The sequence below is a fragment of the Copidosoma floridanum genome, unplaced genomic scaffold (genome assembly GCF_036245765.1).
Source record: "Copidosoma floridanum isolate Cflo_tuat_1 unplaced genomic scaffold, Cflo_Japanese_pri ptg000030l, whole genome shotgun sequence".
NCBI lineage: Eukaryota > Metazoa > Arthropoda > Insecta > Hymenoptera > Encyrtidae > Copidosoma > Copidosoma floridanum.
In genome coordinates, this window is record NW_028321907.1 from 28,808,039 (window position 1) to 28,827,933 (window position 19,895).

General features: G+C 43.2%; 2 protein-coding genes across 2 annotated transcripts in view; one reads left to right on the forward strand and one right to left on the reverse strand.

The window, feature by feature from the left end:
- The first annotated feature begins 16,796 nt into the window (after positions 1 to 16,796).
- On the forward strand, positions 16,797 to 18,734 carry LOC106643756 (post-GPI attachment to proteins factor 2). Its single transcript, XM_089596826.1, has 4 exons — positions 16,797 to 17,065; positions 17,171 to 17,670; positions 17,779 to 17,994; positions 18,062 to 18,734. Exons 2-4 carry the CDS (start codon positions 17,235 to 17,237, stop codon positions 18,187 to 18,189), a joined length of 780 nt encoding a protein of 259 aa, XP_089452952.1. The 5' UTR covers positions 16,797 to 17,065; positions 17,171 to 17,234; the 3' UTR covers positions 18,190 to 18,734.
- Positions 18,394 to 19,895, reverse strand: part of L2HGDH (L-2-hydroxyglutarate dehydrogenase) — a 294,884-nt gene continuing 293,382 nt past the window's right edge. The window contains exons 3-6 of the mRNA XM_089596914.1: positions 19,543 to 19,755; positions 19,281 to 19,472; positions 18,775 to 19,226; positions 18,394 to 18,694 (exon numbers count right to left, since the gene is read on the reverse strand). Coding sequence (XP_089453040.1) covers positions 18,499 to 18,694; positions 18,775 to 19,226; positions 19,281 to 19,472; positions 19,543 to 19,755 — 1,053 coding nt within the window. The 3' untranslated portion in view covers positions 18,394 to 18,498. The remainder of the gene's footprint in view (positions 18,695 to 18,774; positions 19,227 to 19,280; positions 19,473 to 19,542; positions 19,756 to 19,895) is intronic.

The following is a 19,895-nucleotide window of genomic DNA, read 5'->3' on the forward strand; positions in this document are numbered from 1 at the left end:
AAATCTATTTTTGACCATTTCGGATTTTATTTGGATTTACGGGTGCAAATACCGATAAGAAACTAATAGAAAAATCCCATCGTAAAATCAATGAATTTTTTATTGGTTTCTATTGGACCGCAACAACAGGGATGTCAAGTGGACTGAACAGAAGGGAAAAGAATCAGAAAAAAGTAATGAAAAATAAAGATTGGGTAGGAAAGTATCTAATTTAAAAATATGATAGTGAGAAGTTTAGAGGCAAATAATGGATTACATAGTTGACATGCAAGGTTTTAAACAGCTTGTCAACGATTTAGTTCTCACGGAATTAGCTATACTACCACTCCATTCTGATGGTAAACCTACAGTATTTCTCTTCAAAGAGCCATTATTTCTATGACAACGACTCTCAGATAAATACAGAAGAAACAACTTATGGTTGGAACGCTGTTTCCATGGTAAACCGTGAGAGTCGCAAAATTTTCCGTACAATACTATAGGAACAATTCTTCGAGAACACCTTTACACAATGCAAGAAAAGTGCATATATATGTTTGGCTGATTGAGAAAATAATGGGTGGAGAGATTCAAATTCATTGTTCTTGATATTACTGATTTGGGCTATCCTCCAACTGATAAAATAAAACTAGCCACTGTTTGCCCCCATAATAATGTAGCGTACAAAACCAACTGTGCACAACATAACGTTAGACTGTACAAAAAGTTTCTCCCATGGATTTGCCTGAGTCCATGGAATAAATGTAACCATTTTTCAGTGTTTACTCAATCTATTTAATATGTTTGTGACAAGATTTTTTTTTATCTACGAACTAAAATATTTGGCTACGGTACTTTTGGAGAGATAAGATTTAATGATTGTACCTCACGGATAGGAGCAGTTGGTTGGGGCTCTTATCAAGCTTGCCACAAAGCTACTAGTAAACATTATAATAACGTAAAACTTTTTTAAATCATCTTGTGGGTGTGAACAGTATAAGAGGTACATATAAGTTATTTTTAAGTCACTTTTTAGTTATCATTGAAGTAATCTTTTTGGTTATCTTAAAGTCATCTTTAAGACAATTTCAAAGGTATTGAGTTTTGATATCTACATACGCTAATTATATATCTTTGGTCTAAAATCAACATTTTACAATTAAAATTAGAATTACATATTTAATCAATACAAGTATGGCTGCTATACCTAAAAATTTTTTATAACAAAAGATGGAAAATAAAAGTTAAGGAAGTTTTGAGTAAGTTGTGCTTTGTGCCTTCGAATTTTTTCTCTCTTACGTTGGGTGTTAATAATTTCTTGGGAGTTTTAAAATGTAAATACGCGAATCCTAAGTAATTATATTATTATTGTGATATTACGAAATGGCCTTGCCAACGAGAAGTATCAACTTACCAAATCATTTAATAGAATTAGTATTAAAAATATATGTATTTCAATGTATAGGAAAAAAAAGTGTTTGTAATATTATTTATAAATTTAAGTAAAACATAAATTATAAAAAATTAAATCAGAATGATAAATCACATTAACAAAAAAAAAATCTGCCAACAGTTGGAATCGATCCTAAGATGCAAAACAATGTAAGCAGCGGCGTGAACCTTAATAATCTCAGCTATCAGAACTTTGGTTAATAGAGATCTTAAAGTCGCATAAGTTCATGTATATCCTCTAAAGCTCGTCCTACCGTTCATAACAATTATGATGAAGAAAAATAATAAATTAGTGTTTATAGCTAAACTGCCATCCTTAAAAAAATAACTTAATATTTTTCCAAAATCATACTGGATTTAAAAATAAGTATAAGCGTACGGGAAAAATAAAAAAAATGTTTAGAAATCAAATTCCGTGCATATATAATTATGAGCATTTAGTTGCACGGTTTAATTGAATCAGATTGATAAATAACATTCAAGAAAGAGCGAGAGAGCAAGAGTCAGTTAAATATATGCATATACTCGGTTGCAGTCAAAAGAGAAAAACTCGTGTCGTCACTTGCTTTGGCTGTGCACTCAGCTGTGTAGCTATAGTCGACATTTCCGTTTTTCTCCTCGTACGCACACATTCAGTATACCCCTTCTACGTGTTTCTAAAATATGCGCCTATATGCTTATTTCCACGCGAATCCACTTTTCTACACTCGTAAGCGCACGCTGTTCGATACGACTCTTGCACTCTCAAAAAATGTACGCCTTGGTACGACGGCTGAATACGGCGGGTCACCCTGATCAGTGCCCAAAAGTCGTCTCAACTCGTAGCATTGGCGTTAGCAATTTCTCTACTCATCTCTGTTCCTAGCTCTCTTACCACTGCTCTTTACTAAGAAGTGGTGAAGTAGAGTATAAGTGGTGGTCAGAAGTAGTGCTCTACAAGCATAGGCAGCAAAGGGGCGTGTGCTTGTACCCACGCAAGGACTGGCCCACATCTGTACCAGCTTTTAGGAGTTAGCATTAGCACTGTGCTCGATAGTTTCAATGGGATGTTCTAGAATCGCGTGTTTTGAACGAGCACGGGGGAATTAGTGGTGCAGGTGAGCAGAAGAGCGGGACGGGGACTAATCCTACCTGAAAAAGAAAGACGGAATTCCATGTGTGATTACTTCTGTAATACCTTCAGGAAAACCATGTGGCATTACATATGGTTTTACGTGTGACATTACATAAGGTTTTAGCTTGGTAATGCCATATGTAATTCCATTTGGAAAAACACATAGAATTACAAATTGGAAGAAGGAAAAAAATATTGTCATCTAGAAATAACTGCAGAATACTGTAATGCGTCATTTACTGTGAACGATTAGTCAGAATGATAACTCCAAAACAAGGGGATTCAAGTTATATTTCGAAAATAAAAAAAAAAATTGAAAAATTAAGTTTTTTTATATAGAAGTAAAATCAGCTAAACCCCCTTGTTTTGGAGTTATCATCCCGATGGTGCATACAAATTGTTGAGAGCAAATCACTTATTATGGTATTTTGCAGTTATTTCTAGATAATAGAAATTTTTTTTTTCTAATTAGTAATTTCATGTGTTTTTCCATATGAAATTACAAATGGCATCACCAAGCCAAAACACTTTCTGTAACGCCATATGTAAAACCATGTGTAATGCCGTATGGCTTTCCTAAAAGTATTACAGAAGTAATTCTACATAGAAAATTCCAACATTTTTTTTCAGGTGGGATCCAGCAGCCATGAGCACAAGAACAGGACTAGCACAGGGCAGGCATAGGCGCTGCAGGCATAAGAGCAGGACAAGGGCACGGGCGAATACGGTACAGATACGGCAGCCATTAGAGATACGGGCACAGCCAGAAGGAATGGTAATAGATCTTGTGTAAAAGTTGTATCGCGTTTGAAACGTTTTAAGCGCGCTGTTTGCCAAAAAACAACACAACCACCTATCACCAGATAACCCGTAGCACTTACTGGCAACTCGATTAAATAAAAAATTACTAACTAATAACACAAGCACCTATCGCCTGACGACTCGGGGCGCTTTTTGTCCACTTTGTTAAATAAATTATTATTAACTGATAACACAATAGCCTGTTACCCAATGACCAGGGGAACTTACTGACCACAAAATGGGCACCACGGTCTGAGGTGATGAGGAGCGGAGTTCCAAAGAAACTGATCCAGTGATCGAAAAAGGCTTTGGCGATAGTGGGTGTCTGGATGTTGGACAGCGAGATCGCTTGTGGCCAGCGAGTAAACCGATCAATGATCGTAAGGCAGTACTGCATGCCTGCGACTAGAGGCATCTTGATGATGTCAATGTGGACATGTTCCAGGTTGTTGTCGGGCTCGGTGAATCTGCCTAGCGCTGATCGGGTGTGGCGACTAATTTTGGAGCGCTGGCAAGCTTCGCAAGTTTTAGCCCAGGCTAAGGCGTTTTTGCGCACTCCTGGCCAGACAAACTTCTAACTCAGGGTGTGGGCCGTGGCTTTGCCGCTGGGGTGTGAGAGGAGCATGCACAACGTCGAAGGCTGTGCACCGAAGAGACGCTGGTAGGTACGGCCGCACCACGCCTTGCGTGATGTCTCCATAGACGAAGTGGCCCTTAATGTTGAGCTGCTGGAACATCAGGTTGGGTGTAATCCGCAATTGCCGCCAGCAGTTACATATGTACGACATGACAACGTTGCGTGGTTGGGGGCGCTACTGTCGATTTACTGGTGATGTGATCCGCAATCTCACCAGCAGTAAAGCAGACGACGTCGGTCTACTAGCTCTTTTTCATGACATTTTCTGATTGTAAACAAAGCAAAGCAGACGACAGAATGTCGCAAAATGTCACGAAAAAGAGCAAGTGGATGGACGTCGTCTGCTTTACTGCTGGTGAGATTGCGGATCACATCACCAGTAAATCGACAGTAGCGCCCCCAACCACGCAACGTTGTCACGTCGTACATATGTAACTGCTGGCGGCGATTGCGGATTACACCCAGGTTGTTCAATGGGTTGCTTAGCAGGTCGAGGATATCTGCATCGTGCGCCTGCTCTTGGGCGATGACGGCTGGGCTGAGGATCAAGGGCATTGCGACGGTGGTGACTGGTGTCTGCAGCTGAGTCGTTGGGGCGGCGTCGGTGGTCGCTACTTCGATCAGCCACGACGTTGTCTTCACCTTAAGCGTAGACCAGGCGTGAGTTAAACCTGAAAATATATTCAAGGTAGCGCTTGTCTAGGCAAAGCCTTGGTTGCTGGTTGAAAGGCAGAGAAGGTGATGGGACGGTGATCCGTGAAGATGGTGAATGGGCGGCCCTCAAGTATCCTCTCGAAGTGCTTAACAGAGGCGTAGATTGCTAGGAGCTCTCTGTTGTACGTGCTGTACCCGGCCTGCGTGGGATCTAGCTTGTGTGAGAAGAATCCCAGAGGGCGCCACAAATAATACGGCCCAAGCTGCTCCAAAGCAGCTCCAGCGTTGGGTTAGGCAGATTCAATATCGGAACTTTTTCCCTAGATTGTATATATAGCTATACGATCTAGGGAGAATGTTCCGTTGAGCAGACAGCACAGCAGTGAAAGGGCATTTCCAAAGACGCGCGAAAATAAAAAATTGTAATATTATAACACAAGTGATCATCACCCAATGACCTGGGGCGCTAACTGTTAGCGCCCCAGGTCATTGGGTGATGATCACTTGTGTTATAATATTACAATTTTTTATTTTCGCGCGTCTTTGGAAATGCCCTTTCACTGCTGTGCTGTCTGCTCAACGGAACATTCTCCCTAGATCGTATAGCTATATATACAATCTAGGGAAAAAGTTCCGATATTGAATCTGCCTAACCCAACGCTGGAGCTGCTTTGGAGCAGCTTGGGCCGTATTATTTGTGGCGCCCTCTGGGATTCTTCTCACACAAGCTAGATCCCACGCAGGCCGGGTACAGCACGTACAACAGAGAGCTCCTAGCAATCTACGCCTCTGTTAAGCACTTCGAGAGGATACTTGAGGGCCGCCCATTCACCATCTTCACGGATCACCGTCCCATCACCTTCTCTGCCTTTCAACCAGCAACCAAGGCTTTGCCTAGACAAGCGCTACCTTGAATATATTTTCAGGTTTAACTCACGCCTGGTCTACGCTTAAGGTGAAGACAACGTCGTGGCTGATCGAAGTAGCGACCACCGACGCCGCCCCAACGACTCAGCTGCAGACACCAGTCACCACCGTCGCAATGCCCTTGATCCTCAGCCCAGCCGTCATCGCCCAAGAGCAGGCGCACGATGCAGATATCCTCGACCTGCTAAGCAACCCATTGAACAACCTGGGTGTAATCCGCAATCGCCGCCAGCAGTTACATATGTACGACGTGACAACGTTGCGTGGTTGGGGGCGCTACTGTCGATTTACTGGTGATGTGATCCGCAATCTCACCAGCAGTAAAGCAGACGACGTCCATCCACTTGCTCTTTTTCGTGACATTTTGCGACATTCTGTCGTCTGCTTTGCTTTGTTTACAATCAGAAAATGTCATGAAAAAGAGCTAGTAGACCGACGTCGTCTGCTTTACTGCTGGTGAGATTGCGGATCACATCACCAGTAAATCGACAGTAGCGCCCCCAACCACGCAACGTTGTCATGTCGTACATATGTAACTGCTGGCGGCAATTGCGGATTACACCCAACCTGATGTTCCAGCAGCTCAACATTAAGGGCCACTTCGTCTATGGAGACATCACGCAAGGCGTGGTGCGGCCGTACCTACCAGCGTCTCTTCGGTGCACAGCCTTCGACGTTGTGCATGCTCCTCTCACACCCCAGCGGCAAAGCCACGGCCCACACCCTGAGTTAGAAGTTTGTCTGGCCAGGAGTGCGCAAAAACGCCTTAGCCTGGGCTAAAACTTGCGAAGCTTGCCAGCGCTCCAAAATTAGTCGCCACACCCGATCAGCGCTAGGCAGATTCACCGAGCCCGACAACAACCTGGAACATGTCCACATTGACATCATCAAGATGCCTCTAGTCGCAGGCATGCAGTACTGCCTTACGATCATTGATCGGTTTACTCGCTGGCCACAAGCGATCTCGCTGTCCAACATCCAGACACCCACTATCGCCAAAGCCTTTTTCGATCACTGGATCAGTTTCTTTGGAACTCCGCTCCTCATCACCTCAGACCGTGGTGCCCATTTTGAGTCGAGCCTCTTTAAGGAACTGGCCCAGATAATCGGCACAAAGCTGTGCCACACAACCTCGGGGACATTCAGAGTCTCTCGGAGATACTCGGAGAAGAATACTTGTTCATTCCATTGTCAGAGTCTCCCAGAGTCTCTCAGAGGACTCCGAGTCTCACCGAGAATTGGCTTGAACAAACCTTATGATTGCTTTTTTTTACGTTCTGTTAGTCTATCTGTTGGCTAACTGCTCGAGCAAGGCTCCCAAAGACGATACCCACAACGCGCATGATTCAAAATTTAAAAATTAATAACTCAAATGCCTATCACACAATGATCTGGGGCGCTTACTAGCCACTCTATTAAATAATTTGTTAAACTATAACATAAGCGCCTATCACTCGATGACATGATGGGGCGCTTACTGGCCACTCTAATAAGTAAATAATTTTTAACTAAAAACACAAGCGCCTATCACCCGATCGCCTAAAGTGCTTACTAGCCACTCTGTTAAATAAATAATTATTAACTAATAACACGAGCGCCTATTACCCAATGACCAGGGGAACTTACTAACTACTTTATCAAATAAAAAATTATTAAGTAATAACACCAGCGCCTATCACCCAATGACCCAGGGCGTTTACTGGCCACTGTAATAAATAATAAATTATTGATAGGTAACCCAAGCGGCTACCACCCGATAACCCAGAGCGCTTATTGCTAGTCACTGTATTGAATAAACAATTATTAACTAATAACACAAGAGCCTGTCCCCAATAACCTGGAGGGCTTACTGGCCATAACTAAATTATAAAGTGTTTATTAATAATAAAAGCCCCAATTATCAAAGATGTTAGTCGTATTGGACGATTAATTAAAATACTAAATTGCTGATATTTGGTATCAATTAAGATTTTATTATGAAATTGTGTAGCCAGTAAGTGCCACGGGTGATCGGTTGATAGGCACTCGTGTTATTAGTTGAATATTATTTATCAAATAGAAAGACCAGTAAGCTCTTCAGGTTATCAGATGATAGGCGCTTGTGTTATTTTTTATCAATTCATAATTATTTATTTAACAGAGTAACCAGTGAGCATCCCAGGTCATCGAGCGATAGGTAATTGTATTATTAGTAAAAATTTATTTAACACAGTGGCCAGTAAGCAATCCGAGTCATCGGGTGATAGGCGCTTGTGTTATTAGTTAGTTATTTTTTATTTAATAGAGTGGGCAGTAAGCTTCCCGGGTCATTGGGTAGTAGGCGCTTGTGTTATTAGTTAATAATTATTCATTTCTTAATGTGGCCAGTAAGCACCCCGAGTCATCGAGTGATAGGGGCTTGTGTTATTAGTTAATAATTTATTATTCAACAGAGTGGCCAGTAAGCGCTTCGGGTGATCGGGTGATGGACGTTTATTTGTAACGTTTTATTAATAAATAAAGTTGCTGGTAAGTGCCCGGGGACTTAGGTAATAGGCGCTCGTGTTATTAGTTAATAATTTATTATTCAACAGAGTGGCCAGTAAGCGCTTCGGGTGATCGGGTGATAGACGTTTATTTGTAACGTTTTATTAATAAATAAAATTGCTGGTAAGTGTCCGGAGACTTAAGTAAGAGGCGCTCGTGTGTTATTAGTTAATAATTTATTATTCAACAAAGTAGCCAGTAAGCACTTTGGGTGATCGGGTGATAGGCACTTGTATTATTAGATAATAATTTATTATTTAACAGAGTGGTCATCAAGCCCCAGATCATCGGGTAATGGGATAATGGGCGCTTGTGTTATTAGTTACCAATTTATTATTTAACAGAGTGGTCAGTAAGTTCCTCTGGTCATTGGGTAACAGGCCATTGTGTTATCAGTTAATAATAATTTATTTAACAAAGTGGACAGAAAGCGCCCCGAGTCGTCAGGCGATAGGCGCTTGTGTTATTAGTTAGTAATTTTTTATTTAATCGAGTTGCCAGTAAGTGCTACGGGTTATCTGGTGATGGACGTTTATTTGTAACGTTTTATTAATAAATAAAGTTGCTGGTAAGTGCCCGGGGACTTAGGTAATAGGCGCTCGAGTGTTATTAGTTAATAATTTATTATTCAATAAAGTAGCCAGTAAGCGCTTTGGGTGATCGGGTGATAGGCACTTGTATTATTAGATAATAATTTATTATTTAACAGAGTGGTCATTAAGCCCCAGATTATCGGGTAATGGGATAATGGGCGCTTGTGTTATTAGTTACCAATTTATTATTTAACAGAGTTGTCAGTAAGTTCCCCTGGTCATTGGGTTATGGGCACTTGTGTTAATAGTTAAAAATTTATTATTCAACAGAGTGGTCAGTAAGTTCCCCTGGTCATTGGGTAACAGGCTATTGTGTTATCAGTTAATAATAATTCATTTAACAAAGTGGACAGAAAGCGCCCCGAGTCGTCAGGCGATAGGCGCTTGTGTTATTAGTTAGTAATTTTTTATTTAATCGAGTTGCCAGTAAGTGCTATGGGTTATCTGGTGATAGGTGGTTGTGTTGTTTTTTGGCAAACAGCGCGCTTAAAACGTTTCAAACGCGATACAACTTTTAGACAAGATCTATTACCATTCCTGCTGGCTGTGCCCGTATCTCTCATGGCTGCCGTATCTGTACCGTATTCGCCCGTGCCCTGGTCCTGCTCTTATGCCTGCAGCGCCCATGCCTGCCGTGTGCTAGTCCTGTTCTTGTGCTCATGGCTGCTGGATCCCATCTGAAAAAAAATGTTGGAATTTTCTATGTAGAATTACTTCTGTAATACTTATAGGAAAGCCATACGGCATTACCATGGTCTTACATATGGCATTACAGAAAGTGTTTTAGCTTGGTGATGCCATTTGTAATTTCATATGGAAAAACACATGGAATTACTAATTAGATAAAGAAAAAATTTCTATTATCTAGAAATAACTGCAAAATACCATAATAAGTTATTTGCTCTCAACAATTTGTATGCACCATCGGGATGATAACTCCAAAACAAGGGGGTTTAGCTGATTTTACTTCTATATAAAAAAACTTAATTTTTCAATTTTTTTTTTTATTCCTGAAATATAACTTGAATCCCCTTGTTTTGGAGTTATCATTCTGACTAATTGTTCACAGTAAATGACGCATTACAGTATTCTGCAATTATTTCTAGATGACAACATTTTTTTCCTTCTTCCAATTTGTAATTCTATGTGTTTTTCCAAATGGAATTACATATGGCATTACCAAACTAAAACCTTATGTAATGTCACACGTAAAACCATATGTAATGCCACATGGTTTTCCTGAAGGTATTACAGAAGTAATCACACATGGAATTCCGTCTTTCTTTTTCAGGTAGGATTAGTCCCCGTCCCGCTCTTCTGCTCACCTGCACCACTAATTCCCCCGTGCTCGTTCAAAACACGCGATTCTAGTATATCCCATTGAAACTATCGAGCACAGTGCTAATGCTAACTCCTAAAAGCTGGTACAGATGTGGGCCAGTCCTTGCGTGGGTACAAGCACACGCCCCTTTGCCGCCTATGCTTGTAGAGCACTACTTCTGACCACCACTCATACTCTACTTCACCACTTCTTAGTAAAGAGCAGTGGTAAGAGAGCTAGGAGCAGAGATGAGTAGAGAAATTGCTAACGCCAATGCTACGAGGTGAGACGACTTTTGGGCACTGATCAGGGTGACCCGCCGTATTCAGCCGTCGTACCAAGGCGTACATTTTTTGAGAGTGCAAGATTCGTATCGAACAGCGTGCGCTTACGAGTGTAGAAAAGTGGATTCGCGTGGAAATAAGCATATAGGCGCATATTTTAGAAACACGTAGAAGGGGTATACTGAATGTGTGCGTACGAGGAGAGAAACGGAAATGTCGACTATAGCTACACAGCTGAGTGCACAGCCAAAGCAAGTGACGACACGAGTTTTTCTCTTCTGACTGCAACCGAGTATATGCATATATTTAACTGACTCTTGCTCTCTCGCTCTTTCTTGAATGTTATTTATCAATCTGATTCAATTAAACCGTGCAACTAAATGCTCATAATTATATATGCACGGAATTTGATTTCTAAACATTTTTTTTTTATTTTTCCCGTACGCTTATACTTATTTTTAAATCCAGTATGATTTTGGAAAAATATTAAGTTATTTTTTTAAGGATGGCAGTTTAGCTATAAACACTAATTTATTATTTTTCTTCATCATAATTGTTATGAACGGTAGGACGAGCTTAAGAGGATATACATGAACTTATGCGACTTTAAGACCTCTATCAACCAAAGTTCTGATAGCTAAGATGATTAAGGTTCATGCCGCTTCTTTCAACCATCATCACCTGCGGCCAACCAGTCTTCGAGCGTCCCCGACGCCTCATCGGTGAGCGATTAGCAGCGGCCAAAGCTGCTGCCGCAGAGCTCCAAGACCAAGGGGTCGTCAGGCCGTCCAGCAGCCAGTGGGCTATTCCACTGCACTTCGTGCCCAAGGCCAACAACTCCTGGTGCGTCACCGGCAACTATCGCCGCCTCAACAGCATCAGAGTACCAGACAGGTACCCCCTCTCGATCATCGAAGACATGCTATAAGAGAGCCGAGGTCAGGTTTTTACGGTCATTGACCTACGCAAAGCTTTTTACCAGGTGCCCATTGCCAATCGTCCTCTTTGAGTTCCTCGGCATATCACTCGGGTTCAGAAACGCCGCGCAAACCATGCAGCGCACGATGGGCCAGCTGCTGAGCAAACTTCCCTTCGTTAAGGCCTACATCGACGACATCCTCGTCGCGTCACAGTGTCACAGACCTTTCTTGAAGCAGGCAGGCTTCAAGGTAAACCTGGCGAAATGCACATTTGGCTCACCTCAGGTCATCTACCTGGGCTTATAGGTTTCGTCAGAAGGTTGTCGGCAACCAACAGCGAAGATAGAAGCCATCAAAGTTCTTTCCAAGCCAACTACAATGTCTGAACTTCGACGGTTCCTGCGGGTACTAAATTGCTACTGCAGGTGTGTTCCCCACGCCGTGGAACAGCAGGTGCCTCTCAACGAGCCGCTCAAGGGCCTGCCCAAAATAGCTAAGCTCAAGTGGACCTCACCAGCATCCCAGGCGTTCGACAAATGTAAGGCCAGCGTCATCGACGGCGCTTGCACGACGTTCCTGGCCCCAGACGCCCCCTTGGCGCTCCGCACGGATACCTCGAGCACAGCCCTCGGAGCTGCTCAGCGTTGGGTTAGGCGGATTCAATATCGAAACTTTTTTCTTAGATCGTATATATAGCCATATGATCTAGGGAGAATGTTCTGTCGAGCACACACCACAGCAGTAAAGGGGCATTGCCAAAGATGCGCGAAAATTAAAAATTGTAATATTATTACACAAGTGCCTATCACCTAATGATTCGGGGTGCTTACTGGCCACTCTGTAAAATAATAAAGTATTAATTATTAACACAACTGCCTATTACCCAATGACCCAGGGCGCTAACTGGCTACACTATTATATGATAAAATATTAACTATTAACACAAGCGCCTATTACCCCATGACTGGGGCGCTCACTGGTTGCTTTATTAAACGATATATATCATTGATTAATAACACAAGCACCTGTCACTCAATGACCCAGGGTGCTTACTAGCTACGGTATAAATTAATAAAAGGTTAATTAATAACCCAAGGACCTATCACCAAGTAACGCGGGGCCCTTACTGGTCACTTTATTAAACGGTATATATTATTAATTTGTATTACAAGCACCTATCACCTGATGACCGATGTGCTAATAATTAATAATATGTATTGTTTAATAAAGCGACCAGTAAGCGCCCTGGGTCATCGGGTGATAGGCGCTTGTGCTATTAATTAATATTATATATCGTTTAATAAAGCGACCAGTGAGCGCCCCAGGTCATCGGGTGATAGGCGCTTGTGTTAATAATTAATACTTTATTATTTTACAGAGTGGCCAGTAAGCACCCCAGGTCATCGGGTGATAGGCACTTGTGTTATTTTTTAATTTCCGCGCGTCTTTGTCAATGCCCCTTTACTGCTGTGCTGTCTGCTCGACAGAACATTCTCCCTAGATCGTATAGCTACATATACGATCTAGGAAAAAAGTTTCGATATTGAATCCGCCTAACCCAACGCTGAGCAGCTCCGAGGGCTGTGCTCGAGGTATCCGTGCGGAGCGCCAAGGGGGCGTCTGGGGCCAGGAACGTCGTGCAAGCGCCGTCAATGACGCTGGCCTTACATTTGTCGAACGCCTGGGATGCTGGTGAGGTCCACTTGAGCTTAGCCATTTCGGGCAGGCCCTTGAGCAGCTCGTTGAGAGGCACTTGCTGTTCCACGGCGTGGGGAACACACCTGCGGTAGCAATTTATTACCCCCAGGAACCGTCGAAGTTCGGACATTGTAGTTGGCTTGGGAAGAACTTTGATGGCTTCTATCTTCGCTGTTGGTTGCCGGCAACCTTCTGATGAAACCTGGAAGCCCAGGTAGATGACCTCAGGTTTGCCAAATGTGCATTTCGCCAGGTTTACCTTGAAGCCTGCCTGCTTCAAGAAAGGTTTGTGACACTGTGACGCGACGAGGATGTCGTCGATGTAGGCCCTAACGAAGGGAAGTTTGCACAGCAGCTGGTCCATCGTGCGCTGCATGGTTTGCGCGGCGTTTCTGAACCCGAGTGATGTGCCGAGGAACTCGAAGAGGACGAAGGGTGTCGTGACGGCCAACTTTTATACGTCTCCGCTGGCAATGGGCACCTGGTAAAAAGCTTTGTGTAGGTCAATGACCGTAAAAACCTGACCTCGTCTCTCTTGTAGCATGTCTTCGATGATCGAGAGGGGGTACCTGTCTGGTACTCTGATGCTGTTGAGGCGGCGATAGTAGCCGGTGACGCACCAGGAGTTGTTGGCCTTGGGCACGAGGTGCAGTGGAATAGCCCACTGGCTGCTGGACGGCCTGACGACCCCTTGGTCTTGGAGCTCTGCGGCAGCAGCTTTGGCCGCTGCTAATCGCTTACCGATGAGGCGTCGGGGACGCTTGAAGACTGGTTGGCCGCAGGTGATGATCCGATGTTGGACTGAGAGGCTGTTGATGACCGCTGGCGCGCTGTTGCACGCGAAGACGTCGGCAAATTCGTGCAGCAAAGACGAGTAGAGGCTGGCAACGTCCGGGTCGTCTGGTCCCAGTTGCTCGATTGTTGTAATCGAGTGCAGATTGGTGTTGCACAGGATGCCCTGGACAGCCAAACCTGTGAGCAGGTCGATGAGCCACTTGTGTTTGAGGTCTGGGAGTCGACTGTGTTTTGCCAGGAAGTTGGCTCCGATGATAGCCTGGGCGACGTTGGCAATGGTGAACTCCCATTGGAAGTCTCGACGTAGGCCCAGGTTGAGGTTGATTTTCCAGCTGACGTAGGTGTGTATGGGCAAGTGGTTGGCCGCATACAGGGTCAATGCCTCCCGTTGGGCCTGGCTGAAATTTGGCGGCCGGGGCAGGATTGACACTACGGATCCGGAGTCGAGTAGGAAGTCGACCTTGAGGTGGTGGTCCCTGATGAGCAGACGGGTTTTCTCTGTTGGAAGGGTGATCTCTGCCGTCTGCGTCAGAGGCAGCCTTAGGCGTTTCCCGTTGGTTGGGCGGTTTGTACCACGAAGGTGCAGGGCTTCTTGCAGGAGTAGACGTTGATGCCGAACTTTCTGTGGAAGTAGCACCAGGCGTGGGCGCCTGGGGACTGGTTCCGTCCTCCGCTGCGCGACCTGTCCCGTCCTCTGGCACCTTCGTTGCCCTTGTTATTTTTGAGGAGTTCGAGCAGTTGTCTGTTGGTTGTAGAGAGGTGCGTGATCATCGCCTTGAGTGCGGCGATTTCCTGGAGCAGTATCTCGTTGTGCAGTTGATGTGGTGGGACAGGTGAGGCGTATCCTGAGGAGACAGGTGAGACACCTGTGAAGGTTTGATTTGTTCGCAATAACGAAGAGTTGCAGACGAGTTTATCTGCGTCCTGTAGTAGCTCGTCAAGTGACGTGGATTTAAAGATGCGCAAGAAAGGTTGCGCCTCTGCAGGTAGCAGGTCCGGCCACTTGACTCTTAAGCTGTCGTCTGTGAGGCTGTTGCCAGCGAAGCTTTTCATCTCACGGTACAGCTGTGAGGGCTTCTTGTTGCCCAGTGACAGCCCGGAGAACAGCTTGTGCAGCTGTTGGTCCTTGGAGTCAGAGAACCTCGCAAGGACGTGTCTTCGTACCTGTTTTCTGCTGGTGGTGCTGCGAGGATGTCCGACAGCCCGTCGACGATCATTGGCCCCAACGCTTTAACGACCTGAGCGTACTTCACATCTTCGTAGGTGGTGTTGTTGTTCGCGAAGACGAGCTCGGCCTGCGTGAACCATGTGGCAGGGTGTTTAATAGGCCAAAACGGAAGTAGTTCCATGGTGGCCATGAGTCCAGCGCTAGAGTTGGCACGGGAGTCTTAAAGGACCGGGCTGGGCGCGGGCGGGTGGCTGTGTGTAATGTTGTCGTTAGCCGGAGCGGGGTCGACGGCAACGGTTGCTGCGTGGCGCTTTTCGTCTCTGTGTACGTCCGGGGATCACTCGGGGGAGTCGCTTGATCTGTCGACCACCGCGGCAGCGAGGGCAACGGCAGCGTACGTGTCCGGGTAGAGATCGGCGAAAAGCTTGCTTCACAGCACGTCTCACGGCTTACGCGCGTCAGCCGGGCGCGTTGGAGTGGCGTCTGCTAGCGCTAGCCCAGTGCGGAGGGCTGGCAGCAGGTTAAAACCTCGTAAGGCGGTGCTATCGTTGGCAGGAACGGGCTGCAGGTGGAACCCTAGCAGCAGTGGATCGACAGGAGACGTCTGCTTGACTGTCGCTTCCGTATCCTGCCAAGTATAGTCCGTTGTTAATGGAGCAAGAGGTTGGGTGCCATCTAACTCTTGTAATGGCGGCGAGGCGGGCACAGGGGGGGACACGCGGGACGTAGCGTTGCAGCACGTGTAACAATGTTGGGCTCTGCGCGTGGTCGTAACTTGGCTCCAAGGCTGGGCCGTCCCCTTTGCACATGGCCCTGCTCCCCGAGACGTTGGCACTGGCGAGCGCCAGCCTCTCGACGGCGGGACGTAGCCTTTTGGCGACGACGTCATGCCTACGTGGCGAACGGGAGATCGTTAGAAAAGATGTCAGTGCGCAAAGAGTTTATCTTCGCCTTGGCTCAACTTTTCATCGCGAACTTGCACTCACGATAAATAAAACAGTTTGAGGGGTCACCACTTGTGGGAAGTATTGTTCTGCACAGGCAAAGCTGTGCTTCCACAAGAAAAGGAGCACGAGGGAAAAATAAGCACACGCGACAGTTTTTATAATAAAAATACAACATGGCTTTTATTCGTATTGTACAATGACTTTTGCTCTGCTGACGTCGAGAGCTATAAGAAGAAGAATAAGTGTATTGCGCCACGCAACTCTTCTTCCTCAGCTGTAGCGCACCGACAGTGTGTGCATGAGTTGGCTCGCGCGTACGCAGGAAAAGATGTTCCTTGGGACGATAGTCTGCTTTCGTCTTGAGCACGAAGCTGGTCGCTGTGTTTTATCTCTCTCTCACTCTTATGGGGTCAAATGGTTACGCGGTACGCGTTACGCTCTCCATGTGCCCGTGGCTTTACGTGTGCTTATACGTTCTCGGGGACAGTCATCGAGTCAGAGTCTCTCGGAGACACTCGAAGAAGAACACTTGTTCATTCCATTGTCGGAGTCTCCCAGAGTCTCTTCAAGGACTTCGAGTCTCACCGAGAATTGGCTTAAACAAACCTATAGCCAATTTGTTGTTTTCAATCTTTTGGTCTAAATTGCGGCTGGATTTAAATATCAACTACATGGCACTACTTTAATTACCGCATAACTTCTTACTCGCACAGAATATGACAAAAATATTTTGGATTTTTACAAATCATGAGAATTTTTAATTATGATTAGAGTTGCGGCTGTTTTCATTTTGAACCTTCGTTTGGCTTTAGCACTTGACATGTGGTGCCATCCACCGGCCAAAGCTCAAATCAAGCTTCTCGGCGGAAGCAACAGCTTATCCCGCGCACGGAGTGCGCGAGCCACCTCCTCTCTCTCGAAGACTCAAGACAGCGCCTATACCGTAAGGTAGCGAACGCTCCCAAACACACGACGCTCGAGCAGCAACGACGACGGCACGCGCCTCGTCCACGAGCAGCGAACAGTTCAATACAGTACAGTCTCTTCTTGTTCATAATAAATAAAAGATAAGATACTCTTGACTCGTTCGCTCGTTCATTCCATGACCTGCTTCGCACCTCCGATATCCTTGAGCATTGGGAGAAGCTCCAACGCGACATCATAATCCCGAAGATCTACTCAAGAATGAGCAGTCTATACTTTTTATGTTACGCTATTTACCGAATTTGAACGCAACGGGACAAATAAAGTATTATTGATTAAAATCGTTATTTATTATTATGTGCGATTAATAGTGGTATACATCGTATATGTCAAAGTTTTTTAAAATTTTTATCACAATTTTTACGTGCAGGAGGTAGAAGGGGGTCTGATCATTGTATGTGATCAAGAAACAGTTGTAGGCGGCACTTACAAGGATGAGTCGATTGCAGTTAGGCTATGATTATATCCCACTTGTTAACAAAGATGTCAACCGATTTCGTTTGGTGCTTTCCTTCTCCAAGATAGCTTGGTTTACTGTTTTGGTGCCGTTTTTAAGCTTTGTTTTTTGCATTATCTGGTCTATCCTGTATAACTTTGAGAATGCTACCGAAACTCACTGCAACGTCTATAATTTTCTTCCCTCAGTCTCAGCTGCTATTGGTCACTACAGGCCTCAAAAGACTATTTGGAAGGCAGCTATTACAGTACAAGCTATGGTTAGAGCCCTGGTTCTTTACATGTACTACCAGTATTATGTAGAAACAGTATATAAGTGGGCACAAGGTATTATCAACTTTGTTCTCCTTACCTATTTGCTGGAAAATATTGCTCTTGTAACATTGAGCTTCAGGTCTTCTGATAAAGACTATGGTATTCCATTAAAATAGTTACACTTTATTTATGCTTCTTTGCTTAATTTTTTATAGACTGTTGTTTTCTAATAACAGTTACGATAAACTTTTTTTGTTTTAATTTCAGCAATTCACAAGATAGCTTTCATGACGTTTCTTTTTATGTCCCTCATACACATGATTTTATCTTACCTCGTTGCTAAAACCTGTTGCAACGTTACGAAAGACACCAACAGCATAACTTCACTTAGGTGGAAATTCAATTCCTTAATACTCAATGTCATTGCTATCGTATTAGCTTGTTACTTCTTTTACAGGCACAACAAATATTGTGAGCCGTTTGGTAAGTAACGTACTATTTTTTTGTGTAATCATAAAATAATTAACTGTATTATTTACTTTTTTTACAGTTTACTCATTGTTTGCATTAGCGGAGTATGTTGTGGTTGTCACTAATATGGCATTTCATGTCACAGCAGCACACGATTTTGCTGGCAGACGTTTGTTCATGTCCTTGCATAAAATCCAAATTATTTAGCAAATGTAATTCTGTATCCCATCTTGTGTTTTTTGTGTTAATTATTTATTGTACTGATGAAAATATTTATTTACTTAATTAGTTGTAATACACAATTATTCACCAGATTTGTTGACAATGAAAAAAAAAATTTTGAAGTTCTCATTAATTTTACAATTTTAACTAGAAAAAAATGTATTTCACTTAAAAATCAGAACAAGTCGCTGAAGAAAAAACGTATTTATAATTAAAAGTATGTAAAAGTTTAATTTGCTACTAAGAAATTACTTTCTGTAAACATATGATCTAAAATTCGAATTAGAAAATTAATTAAAACACGAAATCTTTTTCCAATTTATCTGATATAAACTTTGCAATTGACATACTGCTTGTTGCACCTGGGGAAGGAGCATTTCTACAGTGGAGAACTCTTTTACCAAAGTTCCCTATGCCACTATCAAAAACAAAATCATCTACAAGATACCCATCATCATCAAGTGCCTGTGCCCTCACACCTGTTGGACCCCTAAAATTGATTCAATTATAATAAACGTTATAATTTAAAATGTTCTTCTTTTTATGATTATATAAATTTATTGTTGTCACCTTTTTACATCTTTCGGTGTAATGCTAGGCACAAACTTGGAACATTCTTTTACTGAGAGTTGATAAAAAATAGATTTTGTTGCTTCTTTAATTCCTGGGATCACATGTCTAAAGCAGAATTTATAAAGGCCTGGAAATGTTACCATTTCCATACAATCTTGTAAATTTACATCCTGCCAACGATATCCTTCTCTTGCAAATGCTAATATGGCATTTGGTCCCAGCCATACATCTCCATTAACTCTTGGAGTAAAATGAACACCCAGAAATGGAAAACGTGGATCAGGTACTGGATAAATGTTGGTAGAAATAAAGGATTTTTTATCGCCTTTGAGTAGTAGGTATTCACCACGAAACGGTACTATATGTGGACTTGGACTACATCCAGTCATTACTGCTAATCGGTCAGAATACAGACCTCCACAAGTTAGAACGTGTTTGGCAGCTATATACTAAAAAAAAAAAAATGTCAGCAGTGAACATAAAGAAATAAAAATAAGTCTTACTTTATTTTTTGAGTATACACAAATAGGTGTTGATTTTAGTTCTCCATTCAATTCTATCGATTCTGCAAAACCTGTGACTTCAAAGTTTAAAAAAATATGACCACCCATTTCCTTGAAATCCTTGGCAAAATGTTGACATACAGCTGCCCAGTTTACAATGCCTGTCCATGGAGACCACAATGCTTTTTCTCCCTGTGAAAATTTATAATTTTTTTATTTCAACATAGTTTTGATCTTACTTTGTTCATAAATTTGGATTTACCTTGCATTTTTCTTCGTAATTTGAAATATGTTCCTTATCAAGAAGCTGAACATCAGGACAGTTGTTTTCTAATGCTCGCTGATAAAGATCATGGAGTTGAGAAACTTGTTGTTTATCAGTAGCAATTATGAGTTTTCCAATTTTTTTGTGTGGAATATTATTCTTGCAGATATAATCATAAGATAAGCTAAGACCTTCAACACACAGTTTGGCCTAGAACACACATGCATTAAGTAAACTAGGTACTAAACTTCTTAAAAGAAAATGGTAAAAATTATGACTAAAAAACCGTGGACAGTGGGTGCTTTATACTTTTATGATATTCTATGGTCGACAATATGAAAATACAAATG

Coding starts and splice junctions, on each gene's coding strand:
- LOC106643756 (XM_089596826.1), top strand. CDS start 17,235: ATGAGTCGATTGCAGTTAGGCTATGATTATATCCCACTTGTTAACAAA. Junction 17,671..17,778: donor GTCTTCTGATAAAGACTATG/GTATTCCATTAA, acceptor TTTTAATTTCAG/CAATTCACAAGATAGCTTTC. Junction 17,995..18,061: donor CAAATATTGTGAGCCGTTTG/GTAAGTAACGTA, acceptor CTTTTTTTACAG/TTTACTCATTGTTTGCATTA.